Source organism: Hordeum vulgare, chromosome 1H, assembly GCF_904849725.1.
Source record: "Hordeum vulgare subsp. vulgare chromosome 1H, MorexV3_pseudomolecules_assembly, whole genome shotgun sequence".
In the NCBI taxonomy this organism is placed as follows: domain Eukaryota; kingdom Viridiplantae; phylum Streptophyta; class Magnoliopsida; order Poales; family Poaceae; genus Hordeum; species Hordeum vulgare.
In genome coordinates this window covers 438146266-438166398 of record NC_058518.1, presented here as the reverse complement: position 1 = coordinate 438166398, position 20133 = coordinate 438146266, and the positions used below count along the sequence as shown (strand labels likewise).

Genomic DNA, 20133 nt, shown 5'->3' with positions numbered 1-20133 from the left:
ATTATCTTCATAGCATAATATGTAGCATAGTCGCCACTAATGCCTTGGATTCCTCTCCTGATGGAGTATGTGACACCATAGTCACAACCAATGACAAATGCTATGAAATTGACAAGTATTTGAAAAAACATCATAATGGTTATGTCATAAGTTTGTGCCTTCACTCTGCTTTGAACACATTGAGATAAACACTATTGAGTAGTGCAGATCTCACTCTTATGGAGCTTCTCACAACCTTATGTTAACTAAAACACATTGAAGGTAATCACCACATGGTGGCGTAGACCTCGCAGTTGTGAAAGAAATTAAATTCGTTGCCATAAACGCAATCCATAAGTTGTGTGCAAAATTGAAGGTAGTCAGTATAGACCTCACAATAACATGGTATAATCTGCATTAAGCATCATGTCTCATTTGTCAATTGCTTGTGACAAATGTAAATTTGACATAATCAGGTAGTGCCATACACTTCACTACCTCATGTTTTCATATTTACAAGCAAATTCCATTTTCTATGTGAATAATGGAATCAACATATTGCTTTGCAATAGTATTACTCATGTAATACAAATATATGCAGAAGTATGAACATACTTGTGCAACATATATGAGGACTTGTGCCCCCAAACGTTCATAATCAATTATTATGCAGTTCAGCAAGACCATATGGTCTATCATGTATATTTGCTTTGGATGCTTGGGGCATAAAACACAAATACCGATAACCATATGGTTAAGATGCTGAAAAACAGCGAGCCCAAGCGGTAAACTGTTAAGTTCACAAAGAGATTAGACTCTCCCCTTCCTTACAAATCGCTGCCAATTTGCCAATTCCCCGATGGGAATAACCATCGTTGGCTGCCGTTAGTGGCTCGCCACACCGCCGGCCTCCGTGGTAGACCGTCGTGGTGGGGCGTCACCGCTGGCTAGGCTCGCATCGAGCCGCCGCTCTTGGCCTCTGCCGCCCCAGAGGCTGAGCAACGCTGTGCAGGACTGATGGCCTTCATCTCCAGTAGTGCGCCGAGGCCACGCCTCCTCCTCGTACGACTGACTGCGCTTGAGAAGAGCCGCCTCCGCCGCGGGAGGGTCACAGCCACGCACAGCCTGAAGCCGCCTGTGGCCTCTTGGCGCCATCAGGCCGCTCGAGGCCGGGCCAAAGCCGCGACGTGGCCATGCTGTTACACACTTGATGACGCCACCACTGGCTGGGTTGCCGCGCCCGTGAACCGCTGTCGCGTCGGGCTGGACGACGCCATGGGCACAAAACGCCTTTGAGTCGGGTGTGGAGCATACCTGTCACCGTCTTTCCTTTGCATCGGAGGGCGCCGCGTGCTAGCCGGTAGGCCACGTCTGCGTCGGGGCTGATGGCATCGTTCGTTATGGACGCCGGAGTTATCGTTGCCATGTGCTGCCGCCGGTCCACATGCGTCTCTTGAGAACGCCGCCGCTCGATCCCGTTCCCGTGGCATGGGACACTCTGTCACAGATCGTTCCTATGTGCTGATCGAAAGACAAGACGAGAGAATAATGCATAGATTAGTTGATTGGTTTCAACGAAAGAGCAGTGAAGTAACCGGCCAATGCATTAAGGATTGGATCTGTGCATGCGATTGCATGCTAATTCGTCGATGCTGATCGATTTTATTTTGCGTGTCTACATGTCCATCAATGACTTGTTCCGCGGGCATCAAACGACGAGGCCAAATCCTCTCAGGATAATGTAGCGATTCAGGCAATCGCTGCCGCAAGCAAGTAGGGCACTCGCAGTGGAGCGCATGTCAACGCTGCGGCCCAAGACGGCAGTATTCGTTGCCGGAAATGTATCCATTGCTTCCATCGCCCACGCCGAAATCTTGGTTCTTCACTTCCCGGCGCCTGTGCGTAACCGCCATCTCGCACACTTTTTTTCGCGGTAGAGACTATGTGTTGATGACGTGTTGTAGAATGAATGCAAAGAGACAAATAAAGAGTTCAAATGATTCACTAGTCCATTGCAATGTGAGAGACCCACTTATATACAAGATGAAGGGGTGTGTTGGGGAGACACCTTTTTCCCAACAGACACCTCCTGGGAGACATCCCTCTCATACAATTAATCACACGTTTTATTTCTCAACAAAAACGTCGTATATTTAAGAATGGAGTGAATATAATTAAACTGCAATACATAGACGATAATGGAACATCCATATTTGTACAAATATATAACCACATGCTAATTCTCAATCAAACAATGCTCACTCCATTTACTTATACAAGACCATTATGGAATATACATTTTTTATCTATACAAGACCACCAACAATTATTGAGGCAAAAATTAATGATATTTCCTCGAACTAACAACTTATTTAATACTTGCATGCATATAGTCATAATGACACTCAACTACTTCCTCCATTCCGTGTTCTTGTGTGCATGCAGTGTATTAATGATCCCAATAAACAAAAAGAAAAGCTAGGTTATAAAACATGTATTAAATTTGACCTTGGTACCTGTAATTTCAGTTTGTGGCCTCGTATATAAAAATGAAGGAAGTATGCCACTTCCTCCGGTTTCATAATTGGACGAGGGCCAAATTCTTATACCTTTATTGTAGTTTGACTAATTTCTATCAATGGCAGTGGCATTACAACGCTTTAATGATGACTTTATTGAAATATGGATTGTTGTATGCATATTGGGATGTGTAAACCAGGAATACATTCACTTCCTTTTTTGGTTCACTTGAAAATAACCGTTATGTGGCGGTAGTAGACTGTGGTAGACATATTAGGACGACAATAGTGACGGACGATCGATAGGCTATGTGGCGTTGGAGACAACGAAACAACCTAGGAGATGACATTCATTGTGGCGTGATGAAAATGACAACATGGAAGGGGCAAAGTTGAATGTGTGTTAATGTTGCTAGTTGCACAATCCCAAAGTGATGATAACCCTAAATAGATAATTGCTTTTCTAGGTTAATTTCTTGGTAATGAATGATACACACATTCATTTGGTGCAACACAACAATTATTGAAGGGTAAAGAATGGCTTGAAATAGTTAATATTTTTTCTTAAAGACACTAAAATGGTGAAGTAATTCTGAAATTTACTAAACTCGCCACCCTAGTTACCCTTCTATTTTCTCCAACCTCTCCCTATCCCACATGAATGGTCATGTCTTGTCATTTAATAGAGGTATGCATGGCATTCTCTTGTGCCAAAAAGGAATTTCCCCGCTTTATATTGTAAAGCAACTATCAAGCACCGCAACAAGTACAACAAGTAGAAAGCACGCAAGTTCAGGTAGCCAAATATCCAGAAAGTAAAAAATAAGTCTTCCTGACGGCACAACACAAATATTCCTACATAAATAGATAAGCTCATCTAATCCGGCTCGGGCAGCGGCGGACGAGTCGGTGGAGCAAGGCGTGAGGCGATGGATCGGAGCTCGGCGATGATCTGGTCAAGGTTGTCGCAAGCAAGTTGCTTGCTAAGAAGCCTCCAAAGCTGTAAGAAGCCACACATTTTGTATGTAGTGTTGGTCACACGCAGGGGAATCACGTGCTCAATCACCAATTTATTATGAATGTTCCAAATGCAAGAGCACCCAGAGAACGTGCCGCATGGTGGGTCTAAAATTAAGGACCTCTGGAATATGTCTGAGAGGTTGTTGTGGCACCAACTGCCACCTATACCCTCCGAGAGGCAGCTCCAAAGGAAATGCGCGAAAGGACACGTGAAGAAAATGTGGTTGGAGTCCTCCGACATGTCAAAGAGTGGATATGTTCCTTCCCCAGGTTCGTTCTGCTTTAATATTTCTACTTGCTATGGAAGTCTACCACACACCAACTGCCAAAGGAAGATCCTAATCTTCGACGACAGTTTCATCTCCAAAAGGAGAGTCAGTTCCTCCGACACCGGGGTGGCTGCAATGGCTTTATACATGGATCTAGTATAGAACATCCCGTTAGGTCTAGGAGCGAGGATATGGAATCTTGTTCGAGGGAAGGGGGACGGAGCCTATTGGTCCCTTTCCTGTGGACCAAAGGTACGCCATAAGGCAAGGCCGCCAAGGTTGGCGAGGGCGGCCTCCATCAAGATCTATGGAGTGACGCATATGTTGAATAGCAGCTAGAAGCGCGAGGCGAAAGGTCTCAAGCCCGACCAACTGTCAAGCCAGAATAGGGTACTAATCCCAGACCCAATTGAAATGGAGGAGCCAATCTGCAACACCAGACGAAGTTGGATGGTGGACTGCCAAAATTGAGATCCTCTAACTCATTGGGCAAATGTGAGGGATTGGCCACGAAGGTATTTAGCCCGGATGATGTCTAACCACAACCCACCTTCGACCATGGCGATTCTCCACAACCATTTGTAGAGTGGGCAATATTCATGCGTTTGGAAGAGATGACCCGAAGCCCCCCCCCCTTGGTCCTTGGGTTTCCAAATCTCCTTCCATTTAACCATGTGTTCTATTTATCGCCTTTACCCGTCCAAAATAACCGCGACTGGTATTTAGCAATGTCGTGATGAAGGGATTCATGTAAACTATAGAATCCCATCAAATGCATCAAAAGGCTCGTCATGGACGAGTTGATGAGCACTACATCAAAAGGCTGGTCTTCCCTTGTTACTATCTCTTTTTAAAAATTCGGTATTTTCTTGAATCCTACAATCTCCTAGAACCATGAGATTGAAATCTCAACTAGGAGAAAACTCATAAGTATTTGTTTCTGAACCTTGTCTAGTTTCTCTACTCAGATTCTAGCTAATAGACTCAAGTCTCCTCATATTTTCAGCGAAACAACATGCTGCTCATGAACCAATATAATACAAATTTTAGCTCATTTTAGCAAATAGCACAAGAGGACTCATTGCAGCCATGGGAACTAGCCGCTCACTGGCTACCGCCTCCGTTTTTTAGATGCCACGGGGTGTCATACCTTGCTTGGGTTGTAGTAGGGGAGGTTGTATAACCATATGGAGTGGTGCATTGTGGTGAGCGGCATGATGCCTGCCTATAACCTTGATAGCCATCGCCGCACTGTAAATTCTCTTTTTCTATCTTAATAAAGATCGACTTCGGCTTTTTTGAACTAGCCACCGCAAGGTATGCAAGGAGGGAGACGAAATCAAGCTTCCCCACTACCTGGCTGGTCCTACCCTACCGCCTAGATCCACCAAAAAATGGGCCCTTCCCGGCTATAGTTGACCATCATATGCGTGTTCGAGTAAGGCCATGGGGGGGAAGGGGATTGGAGAATAGTCATTGTTATTCTGATTTTTTTTGCTGGTTTTGTTGTGTTGGATCTGATCTTTTCATGATTTTTGTGTTGACCTTTTCATGATTTTTGTGTTGACACCAAAGGCGTTTTCGACTTCGACTTGAGTGAGCATGGATGAGTACAAAATCTAAATATGTTAGGCATGTGATACAAATATCTAGTATATTTTTCTTGTCGATTGAAATTGAGGTATGTGGGAATCCTCACTTGAAACATATATGAGGAGGTACTCCCTCCATTTCTGTTACAAGGCCACTTCATATATTTTTTATGTCTAACTTTGATCATTAGTTTTACCCCAAAAAAAAGAGTTATGTGCCACAATAGGTATGTCATTAAGCACATTTCAAATAACTTTTCAATGTATAATTTTGATGACATATAACCCATATTTTGCTGACCAAAATTATAAATCAAACTTTGACGAAAATGAAGTGGTCGTTTATACAAAAATGAAGGGGGGGTGGTTAGGTATGCAAGTGGGTCAGTCAAGCCGGCCGATTCACCCGATTAAGTGAAAATTACTTGACAAAAATTCAACACCATCTAAAACCACTGGTTTGCTTCCAATGTTCCTTAGATTACATGACTTGCATCCCTAGTTATGGTCTGCACTCTGCAGTTCAAAACCTATAACATAACACACCACTAGAACACTAAGATCCCGCCCAATATAATTTCAGATACAAACAATACATTCGCTTGTTCTCCACTAATTTCACCGACAGATACTCTTGGTGCTTCTTGACTCAACCCGTTCACAAAGTGCCACTGCCCACGAACCCCAAAACGATAAAATCATAAGTAGAAATTATGTTGGATAATCTGAAAAGGAAGATATTGGAGGTTGCTTTGGTGCCTACCTCAAAACACAAAAGATGCGAGCATCGGATTGCGGCCTTGGGGATTAAAGAGAAAGGAAGTACTCTTTCCGTTCACTATTATAAGATACTGTATTTGGGATATTTCAATATGAACTACATACGGATTAAAATAAGTGAACAAACACACTAAAATGCGTCTATATACATTCGATCTAGAAAATTTATAACATCCTAACGGAGGGAATACTTACCTACTACCTCCTTTCTAGATATAAGTTTTTTTTAAAGATTTCACTAGACTACATATGAATGCATATAGACATATTTTAAGTATAGGTTCACTCATTTTACTCCGTATGTAGTTCGCAGTGAAATTTCTAACAAGACTTATGAACAGAGGGAATAGTTCTGCTACTTTTGCAGTAGAGTAGCAACGGCAGTCCAAGACTCCCACTTTTGGAATCACAAGTTCTAATCCATACCAGTATGAGTAAAAATGTACTCACTCATCCCATAATATAAGCTGTTATTACAACCATCGTACTCATATATTGGCTCTAATAACATCATATATACATTATATTGGCTGTAATAACATCTTATACATTATACTAATGAGGGAGCAGTATTTACATTCTCAAGCACCACAAGTCCAAGAGAGATATTATTTCTAAGAGTTGCCGGTTGAACAATATTTTCACGGCAAGGGTTTCTATGACCTAAATTACAAGCATTTATCCAGCAGAATGAATGATAGAAGGAGATAGTGTTCAAGAAGCCCAATGTTTATTTGCTCATGTACTTCTTGAACCAAACCCCTATGTTGAGGAAGCTCTCAAAGTCGGACTGTGGCCTGTAAAGAGAGAGAAAAATGATATAGTGAAATGTTTGGACACATGCACAGTAATCGTAGTAAGTAAATTTAAGTTTGGACAAACTTGTCTAGTCCATGAATATCTTCTGGGAAGACAATAATTTTGGTGTCGACCCCCCTCTCCTTCAAAGCCCTTGCATACTGAAAATGTTGGAACAACAGTTATTAAGTACAAATTTGAATTGAGCTGTGAAGCATGAGCAACTCAACAATGACGGTCATGGGGTTTCTTTCATGAAAATGATCTGAGCTGTCCAAACACACACAAAACAGAAGTAGCGATAACAGGATTACAAGGCTAGAAAGCAGCCTCATGTATCCTGTTATCTTTATGAAAACGCAAGGCTTGCCGAATCTATTAAACAGAATAGGATCTACAGAATCATGTAAAGTTTGAAAAGTACACGGTTGAACATGGATCTACCTGTAGGCCATTAGAAACAGGAACACGGAGATCTTTTGCTCCGAGAAGAAAGAGTGTTGGTGTCTTAACCTGCAGATGTGATAATATATATTGTTAAGCAATTGGTTTCTGATAAAGGAGTCCTGGCAGTCTCTTCCTTTGCACGCATAAACCCGAACCTTTTCCTCAAACAATGATTTCAGAAATGATTTTTCATACGAATGTGCAACCGACTAATTATGTACCTTGGAAATATGTGATATTGGTGATTTCTGGTAAAACTGAGTAAGAGTGTCTGCTAAAGGAGACTCCGTAAAGCAGGTTTTCCCTTCTTTTCCATAAACCTCCAGATAACACCAATCAGGGATATCAGTGGTACCGACCATCAATTGTAAGTTGCATACTGGATTTCGAGCAGCTGCTGCAACAAATGTTTCTGGAGCCTGCATTCCAAGAAATATGCGCATGTCAACAATATGCTACTCCCTCCCTCCCATAATATAAGATGTTATTACAACTAATACCATCTTATATTATGGGCCAGAGAGACTAGATCATAAAACATAATGACTAAAATCATGTGATATATGAAGTCTATGTGCCTTGAGCTTTTCAAATTCCGGACTGAGTTCCTGGAGGCAGTACTAGTTTCCTGCAGGTTTTGGCAGTGGAATGATCTACACTAACATCCAAACTCAATTGTAGGGATTGGCCAGGCGTCAGGGACTGTGGGTTATCCTGCCTCACCACCTTAGCCATGTGTGTTGAGCATGTTGTAACGGCATAGCGCAGGCCTCGTAATTGTAAATCCTTTTTATCAATGCATCAAGACACAAAGTGTATTGCGTTTTCTCAAGTCTCAACTTGTGGATTTCGACAAGAAAATGGCAAAACGTTAAAAGGATACCAAGGGCATTTCTGTATGGGCTATTCTTTAGTATTTCAAGCAAAAACAGGCTAGAATAGGTGAAATCACCACAACTCAGTGTAAAAAGAAAGAAACCGGTGACTGTAGCTTCAGTTTGCTGAATATTGATATTCATCAGAATTCAGTTTTGCTAATGATGTCTGATTATGCAACTGACAGACGTTGAATTACATGGTGAATTCCGTTGAGAATATAAACTGTGAGCAAACTAAGTAAGCACAAAAAGACCAATAAAAAAAGTAAGCGTCTAGAGAAATAATTAAGAACGAAGGGGGTAAAGAAAAACCTGGCCAATCAAATGTGTTGTCAAGAAACCTCCATGTGAACCTCCAACTACAGCTACTCTAGATGCATCTATTAGTCCTCTCTTTTTAACAAAGTCCAAAGCCGTCAATACATCATTCACATCCTGTTCATGAGCAATTAACCAATCGCACATAAGATATAGATCGGTCGTGGTAACTTTGACATCTAGAGAGAATTATCTTAAACATGGAAATAAATTAATAGCACCTGAGAACCAATATTGCCAGGAAGAGATTGCAATGCTTCTTCTCCAAACCCCAACGAGCCCCTAAGCAACATAGTAGTGTGTGCAGATATTCCGTGTTAGTGTGATGCAAAACTATTTAACATTCAAAATCTCTTCATAGTTGGATTAACTAGAAGCATGTCTTATAAGCATTGCACTGCCATCTCTTTGGATTAAGAGATGGAATAACAAATCTCCAGTCCCCTAAGCATCACCATATGTTCCTCCTGTGGCCGTTGATCTCCTTCACCTAGAGCTGTTCTAGCCCAAAGCATCACCATACGATCTCCCGCTTGAAGGATACCCCATGATGAAACTAGATTCACAAAAAATCATTTACAAGACAAATACTCGTAATTTCAAGGCTCACCTGTAGTTTACAACAAGCAGGTTATATCCCTGTGCATACAGAAAGGCCAAGGATCTCGAATAGCTTGATGGGTAGACCGCGTGAGGACCACCATGAAGAACAACAATCGTTGGACTACTTGCCGAATCCTTGCCAGACACGAAAATAGCCTCAAAGGGGAGTTTAGCACCTGAATAGAGAAAATATGACATTATCAAGTGGGAGAAGGAAGGCAAGGAGAGAGAACTCAGTGTTGACAACAAATTACTGAATGGAACAAATGGTGGTGAAAATGAATAAAAAAACAATTGAAATTTGTTAACATGGCAGTGAGGTGGAATGCACGTCTGCCGGAATCACTTGTGAACCACTTGAGGGTGAAAAGTGGACTGTTTCAATAGTTCAAGGCTGCATTTTCAGAGTTCAGGTTTGAAAATTGGAGATTTTCCTACTGAAACAATTAGAGCTTACTAGTCCAAGTGAAATGCTGAGTGAATAAGAATGGCATCCATGCATACTACTCCAGTGAAGGTTTTGACGGAGAAAATATCAAGGCATTTCAAAAGTAGTGGTAGAAATCTCGATAAAGGATTTCTTAGAAATTGTCTATTACGAGTCCAGCAGATAACCAAAATAAAAGTTGTACTATCGTGGACTTTACAATCTTCTCTTCGATCAAGCTTTCCAGTGAATCATTTAATTAATACAACACAGTTATATCATGCCACACTCACAACTCAAGATATATATAGCATTCTTCTCATTGCAGTAGAAAGAGGATCACTTCAGAAAGAAATAAACAGAAGAGTATCAACTTCATACGAATTTACAAAAAGATAATAAATTAATAGCCGTTTTTTGTAAAATTGGTGAGCGGTAAAAGGAATATGTGGTGTTGAAGTTGTTGCATACCATCTGGAAGTTTGTCAGAAGGGCTGCTGACTGGGATTTTGAGTACACTGAACTTATGATCGGCTAACAAGGAGCTGACCTGTGAAATATACACCATAGAAATGTGTGGTTTGCACCATCAAATCTTCTGTGAGAATTGAGGAGTAGCGGAGAATGGACTGAAAATATTATGTTAAGTTAAACCTTATCAGATGGCTTCGGAAATGGAGATGAAATTTCCTGCCAGTCCCACTGGCAAGGCTTGTCTGTATGAGAATCTTCGAATCCATAGTACATTTGAGGCAGCGTAACGAGGCTGCTGGAAACTGGAAGGAATACAAGGCACATAAATATGAAATTTAACTGATGGAAATATGAAGTCTGCTTTAAAGCCACAGGAACTTAAGGTTACCTGAAAGAATGTTATTATTGTCAAGTGCGAGAACATTCCAGGAATAACCTGAATCCAGCGGACTAATTCTTGAGACTTCGCCGCTGTGGAGGGACACAGTGAATTCACGAATAGATAATCGAGTTAGCCATATCAGTTTGACAATAGAACAGGTAGATATGTCTTACCTTGCAACGTTGATAGAAAGTATTACTTCTTTGCTTCCCCAAACAGACGATAAAATCATAGTCCGTCCATCAGAAAGCCATGGAAACCTAAGTAAGCCAGAGCAATACATCCCAGGGAAACACCCATCTTGAGGGCTCATTACAGTGGGTACCTAAATAATAACTAATGTATTAAGCGCGTGATATCGGACATCCAGCACTTTTTTCCCAACAGAACACCTATAAGCTAAAAAGAATCATGATATAAGTTCCCTTATTTTGGAATAACCTAGGTAACTACTGCCATGCATATGGCCAGGCAGCACAGTGTAGGGGAGCAGAACATAGGTTCAGGAGGATGAATGTTGGGAGACAATTGATTGCTTAATATCTTAATTGCTATTCCTTATACAGGAGGACTTACTTAAACCCTAAGCAACAGTCCAAAGGATACAGACTTGATATCAGTCTCTAATCTTCTCTCTTTTTTATATGAATAAGTAAATAACTCTCCTTCCTATTTAATTTGAATTGCATATCCCCCTGTGCAAGTGCAAGTCTTGACCCAGCATTGGCAAGTGGCAACTTACAAATGATAACCAAAGTTATATACTTAAGGAAATAGAACGGCATCAATATACCACATCAGAAACACCAAGGCTCCCCTCTAGTTTGCCGTCTGTAGGCCAGTCAATTTTATGCATCGAATTTGTGGCATTGTGTGCTCCACTATCCACAGCACTCTTCGCTGAGATGAACACGAGATACTTCCCATCCGGGCTGTACAATAAAAGCTCTCATTATTTAGATAACGTAAATGCATCAGAAACTTGGCATAACCATTCTTGCATAGTAACAATAATCAACATAACCAACAACCCAAATTTGAGTATACCACATCAGTGATTCACTGTTGTTTGAATAGTGACAGGTAAGTCCTGTTACAACTCGTTAAAACACAAGCACACACACTTGATAATGTGCATGGGTCCATCTATTGGAGTGGCTTGCATGGGAAAAAGAGTGACATAGTGTTATCGTTGTAATTTCTAACCATATGTCATGCACATGTTGCCTGGCAGCATTGCAGTAGACTTGTGTCCGTTTATGGGCCATCAAGACCACATATAAAGGAGGCCAGTAGCCACAACTTAGCTGCTTGCTGGAATTTTCTTAGTTATCATGTTATTATTAGGGATATGATCTTTTCCAGTCTGGATTTTAACTTAATAAGTTGTAACTTCAAATCGATGATTGCTGGGGGAATCAGTCCTTAAAACAGAATCCCAAAATAGAGTTACCTGTGCTCTTGCTACTAACACTAAGCTTGAACAAATGAGCCCAGAAGAAATGGATAAAATCCTGAGGGGCTTCCTTTGGGTGGGCATAGCGGCCACAAAGGGCAGCCACTGAGCCACCAGTACCACGTTAACTGGGTTAGGGTGTGCAGGCCCCTCCGCTTAGGGGTTTGGGGTGTTCCAGTCCTTATCAGGGTGGCGATCAGCCTCAGGGTCCGATGGTTGTGGAGGATGCACACCGACCCCTTCCGCCCTTGGAGGGGTCTGGGCCTGCAATTTTCCAGGGATGAGCTGTTGAGCATGAACTGTTTGCTGCATCCACCAAGATGGTGGTTGGCGGCGGAGGATCTGCCTTATTCTGGGAGGATCACTGGATTGACGGCCATGCCATTTCTAGGTTCAAGCCTGAGCTACTGCTTCTGGTGTCAGGGTGCACTAGGAAGCCGCAGACCATTAGAGATGTTAAGCTTCATGCACTAGCCAATGCAACCAAAAGTTCGAACCGATGGAAAGGGCTAGTGCAATCCACATATACTGTAACACCCCCTCTCACGTGTGACGGAGAAGACAAGTCAACACGTGCAACTGAAAGAGAGCGCCGGCGCGCGAAACTCACGTATGCCTCAAGAGGCCTCTACGTGGACACAAAGGGGGGCTACCAGCAATTTTTTAAATAAATTGCGAAAGCCAGGACTTGAACTCAAGACCTTAGCTCTGATACCATGTTAAGCTTCATGCATTAGCCAATGCAACCAAAAGTCCGAACTGATGGAAAGGGCTAGTGCAATCCACATATACTGTAACAAGAGACACCCTGACATTTTGTTGTTGGATCTCAGACATTAGGCAGGCCTTAAGTCCGCCGGTCTTATGGCAGTACATCCATGAGTACCGGATGGTGCGCAGGGTGCACCTTTCTACCTCACCGGTGTCCTCCAGTGGCGCCAGACCCTGGATGGATACTTCCAGGGGCAGCTATGATGCCCTCTTCTAGGGAGCACTTGGAAGCTAAACTACGGTTAAGTTCTTCTTGACCAGTCGGAGGAGACAATGGCACATCTCCTCACGGGCCGCTTCTTTTCACACACGGTGTGGCATGAGGTGCTCTCCTGGACACGATCGACGGCTCGTCCACCCGTCGCGGGGGATGAGTTCGTGGACTGGTGGCAAGAAACTTGCCTCTCCATTCAGACCTTTGCCTGGAAGGGCACGTCCTCTGCATCATGCTAGTGGCATGATGCATATGGAAGCATCGCAACACGATATCTTCGATGACACCCGGCTCAGCCTAGCTAGCCCCCTCGACACGATCAGGACAGAAGCCAGGGATTGGACGACGGCAAGTGTGAGGGGTCTTGCAGTGTTGCTACCGGCGAGGCGACTAGCGTTTAATGCCTCGTGTTGTACCACCGCCCACAGGGTGTACCCCTCTACGGGCTTGTTCAAACCGTTATTTCTATCTGTGAATTGAAGCACGGGGCTTTTGCGTTTTTTCAACCCCCCCCCCCTCCTTCTTCAGCCATGGTCATCCGGTCCTCCTTATAAGGTGTTTATCCATGTTATGTACTAACACCCGTGCCAGAAAAATGCTGGCCTAAACAATCCCAATGCAAAAGAGAAAATAAAGAAGAAAATCTGTGTGGCCTAAATTAATACCATTGAGCAATGGAAGTCATCCTACCTGAACCTTGGGAAAAAAGCACTGCTCAAATCTGCTGTTAACTTGACCAGAGCTGCAGCATCACCCTTATTGGAGCTGTTACAAAATAGAAACAGGTCATCAGAAAATAAAATAACCTTTCCATGAAAAAATGAAAAAAAATCTGTGTTTTGTGAGCCATGCTGCATATAGCATTGTCTTTCCTATAACTAGGATGATGAGAAAGTAAAAAAAAATGTAACCAATCTTGTTAACTTGTACAGAAAAGATCTTTCAACATATATTTGATTGCAAATGTTAAAGGTAATACTGGAAATAAAAACATGAAAAATTAACATTAATTCCTCAAACATATAAAAATGTGTATCTGGCAAGAGGTAAGAAGAGCAAAATGAATAATTAATGTTACAAAGGACAGATATGCTCACTCAGTTGATGGTTTGTCAGCTTCTTCCTTGAAAGGATCAGCAACAGCATACAGAGCACAAGGTCTGTTAAAGCAGTATTTGATACCAAGTTTCCTTGGTATCTCTTGGAAACCATTATCATCTGACCATGCCACAAAAACCAAACTATATGAAGACGATGGAGCCCAAATCACCTGGCCAACACTCAATGATCTAGGTATACCCTTCAAGGCTCGTACTTCACCACTGCAGCAGAAAGTTTCCTCAGAATACCACAATATATTGTAAACTTTCTCGAATTTATATTTTTCACGTCAGCCAGAAGCATACCTAGAGATGTTAGCGGCGAACAAAGCAGGTATCCTTTTCTTACTATAGGTTTCTCCCCAGTTATCTTCTGTATCCCCTTGTCCCTTCCAGCTCCTGCAGTCCTTTTGAGATGAACCTTCCTTCCTGTAACCTAAATCATTGAACTCTGGCTTTGGTTGAGGAGGCTCCTCAGCAACATAAGCTATAAGAGTTTCTTCTTGGTTCCATGAAATCCCTTCAAACCTACATTTATAACAACGCAAAGCGCATATCAGAGTTACAAAAGTAAAATGAAGAAATGCTCGATGTCGCAAAAAGGATAAACAAAAGAAGGAGGAAATTTACCATCCATCGGCATACAGAGATCCATGAATAGATTGTGCAATATGTATTTCGTTCTCCAATTGACAGGGCCCCCAAATCTCTAATTTTGTAGGGGAGTCATCGTCCTCAGCATTTCGTACCAGCAGAAGCTTTTCTCCGGATGGTGATGGAACAACTGCTGACACTCCGCTCATTTCAACCGGGAAGGGAGACCACTGGAAACTCACTGACTTTGAGGAACTTTTTGAGATGTGAGTATTTAGAAGGAAGTTTCTCTTTTTGTTTGCCAAAAGATCTGACTGGCCAACAGAAACCATTGCCCTGGATGTTTTTTCTTTAAATTAAACCACCAAAAGAAGAGTAAGAAATTTGAAGTGGACAAGAACTGGATAAGGTAAGTGGATATATAACAACAGGTCAATAACAGTACATACCATCTTTGGAACTGAAGATCCAAGCCTTGCCAATGCTGGGTATCTTGACGAATTCTTGCAACAGCTTGGACTGGGAAGCGTACTCATCCACCATAGAAGGATCCATCCCTGAAGGCAATCCTTGTGGGGGATGGGCGGAGGCCATGGCCTTTGACCGCCAAGATACCTTGATATTGCTGTGTAGTCAAAGAGATTAAATCAGATGGAACTGCTACAGAACCCAAAGTGAACCCAAAGATATCTTGAGTGGGACACTATCAGTCAACTCAAAATATAGCATCTCCACTACATGTTCAATTAATTTCCAAATCAAAATAAATATAAAATTCAAACTCAACAGGCCTTGCTTTTTATCGGCCAAAAGAACATTGTTTTAGGCCCCTGTTATTTATGTTCCAACAATATACTACTCACTCCGTTCACTATCAATAGGCTAGAAAGAACGGATGGGGTAGCATGCTTTGTTTCTGAACCGGAGGCAAAGTGCTACACTGACTAGAGCAAGCTGAGCTGCTGAGGACTGGAATGGATTGGTCCCATCATCCGGACACACCGCGACTGCGGTGCCCCTATGATCTGACAGAATCGCGCGTACTAATTAAGAGAAGCAATCAATCCAAGATTGTAAACAGAGAGCAATCCAAGAGCGCATCCTTCTGCACTGCATCCGTCCAATCCAATCCAAGACGGCGAAAGAAGAAGTAAGACGAAAAATCCAAGAACGCACCTCGCCCTGACCCCGCCCGAAAGAAGATTCTCGGAGTCACCTGCGCCGCAAAAAGGTCGGAGCAGAGGAGGCCCAGGGGAACAGATTGGCGGCGGAGGCTACGGGGCAGGAGGAGTAGGAGCCGCGGATTCCCGAGCAGACGGCGACCATTGTAGTGGTTGGATTTGGCATATCGTCTGCTAATTTTCTATATTTATGCAATTATACCCCCGATATTTTCCATCATTTACGTTTCGCCCCCTCGACGTGTTTACAGTAAGTAACGAGGTTCGCGCGCCGTGGACCCAATCAGTCAGAGAATGCACCCGCTTGCCTTGTCCTCGACCTCGCTCCTCCGCCTCATCAAGTCGCTCTCGCCGGCGGCGCCGGGGGCGCACCTGTCGGCCGCCGCCATCCACTGCCTCCTCTTCAAGGAGGGCCTCCTCCACGCCGGGGCGCACCTCCCCACGGCGCTGCTCACGGCGTACGCGGCGCTCGGTCGCCCGGGCCACGCGCGGGACCTATTCGATGAAATGCCCGACCAGGGCCTCGTCGCGCGCACCGCCATGGCTAAGGCTCACGCGGCGTCCGGGCAGCCGTCCCAGGCCCTCCGGGTGTTCCGGGGCGTGATCTCGGACGGCTTCGTCCCGGACAATGTTGCCCTGGCGGTCGTGCTGGCCGCATGCCATTCATGCACGGTGGACGCAGGAAGGATGGTCCATGCTTTCGTCATCGTCAGCGGCATCGAGCCGGACATGTTCGTCTCTACCCAGCTCATCAGAGTCTACGGGGAGCGCGGGGAGCTCACGGTCTCCAGGAGGGTGTTCGACGACATGCCGGCAAAGAGTGCCGTTGCTTGGAATGCCATGGTGCATCAGTACGCCAGGAATAAGCATGCGGAGGCTGCGTACCAGCTCTTTCTTGCGATGCCAAGGAGGGATGTGGTGTCGTGGAACACGGTGATAGCAGGGTATTGCCTGGTCGGCCGGTGCAGGGAGGCGTTAGGCTTGTTCCGCCAGATGGTATCTCCATCCTCATGCCCGGTGCACCCGAATGGGCCTACAATGGCCACTGTCCTTGGTGCCTGTGCAGCTGCAGGGTGTTTGGAGACTGGGATTTGGGTCCATGCGTATATTGACAAGAATCGGATGAATGACAGTGGTGCACTAGATAGATGCTTGATAGACATGTACGCCAAATGTGGAAGTATTGACACGGCCTTGCAGGTGTTTGGGAAGGCACCTGAGAAGAGGGACCTCTACTCATGGACAACAGTGATTTGTGGACTGGCGATGCATGGTCGGGCCGCTGATGCCTTGCAGATCTTTAACATGATGCAAGATAGTGGTATAACCCCTGATGATGTTACTCTTGTCGGGGTCTTAAATGCGTGCGCACATGGAGGGTTAGTGGATGAAGGCCTTAACTACTTCTACTCCATGCAGGAGAAATATGGAATCAGTCCCAAGATTGAACACTATGGTTGTATGGTCGATCTTCTTGGCCGCGTCGGGCGATTGCCAGAAGCATATAGGATGATAAGAACAATGCCAATGAAACCTAACATGGTAATATGGGGAGCTTTCTTGAGCGCATGCAAAGTTCATAATAGTTTGGAACTTGGTGAGATCGCGGCAGCAGAAGTTACTAGGTTGGATCCAGATGACCCTTGGGCAAGGGTGATGATGTCTAGCATGTATGCAAAAGCCCAGAACTGGAGTGGTCTCGCCAGGGAGAGGAGGGAAATGAACAACCTGCAGATGAAGAAGACTCCAGGGTGCAGCTCAGTCGAGCTTGACGGTGAGGTGCATGAGTTTGTGGCTGGTGGCAGTCAGCATCCTCTGCATGCTGAGATTTGTACCGTACTGGAGTTTGTTGAGGCACAGTCACATACAGGTTGAGACACGCAAAGCTCTTGTGCTGGGGAATTTTTTGCACGGGGAGCCGAGGGTGAAGATTTTTTTGAGCCTTTCAGTAGGTGGTTGCTGAGCTCCTTCCTTTGTGTGCCAGCGTACAGCGGACCTGAGAAGAAAATTCAGTTGATTGCTAGGTCATACTGCGAAGAACTCACGAAGTTAAGGCCCTGTTTGTTTCAGAAGTCTCAAGACTTTTTTTAGTCCCAACTAAAAAGTCTCTAGTCCCTACCCGTTTGTTTTCAGAAACTAAACAGGGACTAGAGTTCATTAAATGACATGCAAAAAGACCATGTTACCCCTAGTAATGTAGTAGAAGTTATTAAATGACATGCTAAAAGTAGGGGCACTGTTGGAAAAAGTGTCAAAAAAGTCCCCAAAAGACCCTTCCATAGGGACTTCTTTCTTTAGTGCCAAATACCCCTTTTAGTCCCTAAAAGTCCCTCCTGTTTGTTTCACATGGGACTAAAAGGGGCTTTTTTAGTCCCTACATCAAGAAGTCCGTGGAAACAAACACCCCCTAAGTTGCCAGCACCGAGTAAATGTTGAAGCTGTTGTAGCCAATGTGCACTTCAACTCAGAATCCCGTCTTGCATCATGTTGTTGCATCAGCCAAGCCGTGGTTCTGGCAGTGGATATCTCCAACCAGGTGGATGTGTATATCTCCAACCAATCATCCTTGTCATCAAACCAAACACACCCTAACTGGATATCGAGACGCACACTAACTGCTTAGCGTGTTATGGTTATCGAAATGGAAATGGCGCCACAAGTTGGGGGTTGTTTTTGGACAGAGATATTTTCCCACTGTTTCCACTGTTGAATAACAACTTATTGTCCAGTTACTGTGCTACGTAAGTGTTGTTCCGCTCCATCTTCAGCTTGATTCCTGTTTTTATTCACCTTGAGAAGCATAAGTTTGATTCCTGTTTTTTAGCAGGATTTCAAAAACAAATTATCTGGGCTAGAGCAACAAAAGGAACATGCTCAAGTCTCCGGTAATTTACTATATTCAATAAGGATTATAACATGATCGCATAGTATTTCGAAGCACAGTACATCAATTGGAAACGAGTTCATAGTTGTGTACTTCAAAGTAGCCAATATTTGAATACGCTATGTAGTATTGCATGGTTCGGGACAAACTTGTGCTTTCAGTTCAACAAGGAAAAGCTTGAGAAGCTTGCCTTTTTTCCTAATTACCAGAATTATGCACTTCCAGTCATTTAGATTTAGTTTTCCCTTTTATTGCAAAAGGGCCTATTAAGTTGTGTCTAAAGTTAGTTGAATGTCCCTTTCCTTCACATTGACTTATGTATATTTCTTCCAAGTTCATGAGTGTGTCATAATGTCATTGCTCAGTGCTTACTAATGTCTTCAACTACAGTTTGGTTTAAGAGATTTTAAGTGTTTTTTGAGGAATCGTGAGAGCTCATATAGATTCTTTGTTGGCTGGAATATGCAAGGTACTGTGAATGCTAACAACAGATGTGATTCTATCTACTCAAATAAATTGCACATCCAACATCATGTCTTCTCTATAGCGATCTAAATTTGTATCTTCTTTTGGTTACTTGATTCTCCCGACCACCTATGCTACACCAGTGCCCTTAATGTTCTGTTATACATATAAATTCATATATTCATACCGAAAGTGCTGTTAGCCCGAGCAAGGCAGTGGCGGCAACCATGTTTGTCACAATCCTATTTTCGTCAACCATTTTGAGAGGACTGCATTTGATACCTTTTCAAGGGCACTTGATGTAGTTGATTTCCCTCTAATAAGGTGCACCATGCTCATAAAACAATTATCCGATTCTGCATTTCCCTCTCGTTTGTTCTTAATTTCTTTGATAACTTACCATTTCCCAATTCATGATTCTAATGTTCGGCTGTGTACATGTACAAGGTGCCTATTATAGCTACTAGATGACCCGTTGCGCCGATGGTGCAAATGGCGAGGGCAAACCAAGCACTCGTACCATGCACATTAGAATATTTAGATACCAATTGGATCATAGAAATAGATTTTTAGGTATGAAGTTGCAACGACTTAGGGTACTAATTCAATCCTTCAAGATGAAAAATGAAGTATAATTCAAACCTGTTGTGCCAGATGGCACAAAATGCTATTTAAAACTATGAACACTTTGAAATTATTTGCATTTGTTAGTAAATTTAGATTTTAGCAAGTGCTTAGGTATCAATTGAAACCCATGTAGTGGAAAGTTAAGAGGATTTCTCTTTCAAAATGTATATACTTGAGCTTGATAATTTGGAATCGATGACATTTGCAAATATGGGATTGAAACAACTATTTACAAAGCTAATACCTTGCATTTAATATAACATATAATAAGATAGATCAAAGGTTTCGTTCTTCCATAGGGATTCAGTAAGCTTCATTACACAGAAAAATATAGCCAACAAAATAGCACTATTCA

The 20133-nt window shown here is 43.2% G+C and overlaps 2 protein-coding genes across 3 annotated transcripts; one reads left to right on the top strand and one right to left on the bottom strand.

Moving 5' to 3' along the window:
- Positions 1–6557: 6557 nt before the first annotated feature.
- LOC123443330 (acylamino-acid-releasing enzyme 1) lies at positions 6558–15953 on the bottom strand. Of its 2 annotated transcripts, none has more exons than XM_045119668.1 (18): positions 15838–15953; positions 15071–15246; positions 14658–14970; positions 14334–14555; positions 14025–14249; positions 13618–13692; positions 11280–11418; positions 10660–10811; positions 10493–10575; positions 10285–10406; positions 10102–10180; positions 9211–9379; positions 8822–8882; positions 8595–8717; positions 7626–7823; positions 7402–7470; positions 7042–7118; positions 6558–6956 (listed from the first exon to the last, which is right to left on the bottom strand). In XM_045119668.1, the coding sequence occupies exons 1-18, from the start codon at positions 15945–15947 to the stop codon at positions 6890–6892; spliced, it is 2460 nt and encodes an 819-aa protein (XP_044975603.1). In that variant the 5' UTR covers positions 15948–15953; the 3' UTR covers positions 6558–6889. The 2 variants fall into 2 exon arrangements, with proteins under 2 accessions (XP_044975603.1, XP_044975609.1); XM_045119674.1 differs by having other exon boundaries at positions 15798–15928.
- A 143-nt stretch (positions 15954–16096) lies between these two features.
- Positions 16097–18547, top strand: LOC123413119 (pentatricopeptide repeat-containing protein At1g08070, chloroplastic-like). The gene has a single exon (XM_045106077.1). The coding sequence runs from the start codon at positions 16097–16099 to the stop codon at positions 17675–17677; it is 1581 nt and encodes a 526-aa protein (XP_044962012.1). The 3' UTR covers positions 17678–18547.
- Positions 18548–20133: the final 1586 nt, after the last annotated feature.

Bases quoted from the DNA above. Each gene is read 5' to 3' on its own strand.
- LOC123443330 (XM_045119668.1), bottom strand. From the start codon at position 15,947: ATGGTCGCCGTCTGCTCGGGAATCCGCGGCTCCTACTCCTCCTGCCCC. The intron at 8,718-8,821 runs GTGCTATTAATT...GCTCATGAACAG, and splicing joins CTGGCAATATTGGTTCTCAG to GATGTGAATGATGTATTGAC. The intron at 7,471-7,625 runs GTACATAATTAG...TCACATCTGCAG, and splicing joins CAATATCACATATTTCCAAG to GTTAAGACACCAACACTCTT.
- LOC123413119 (XM_045106077.1), top strand. From the start codon at position 16,097: ATGCACCCGCTTGCCTTGTCCTCGACCTCGCTCCTCCGCCTCATCAAG.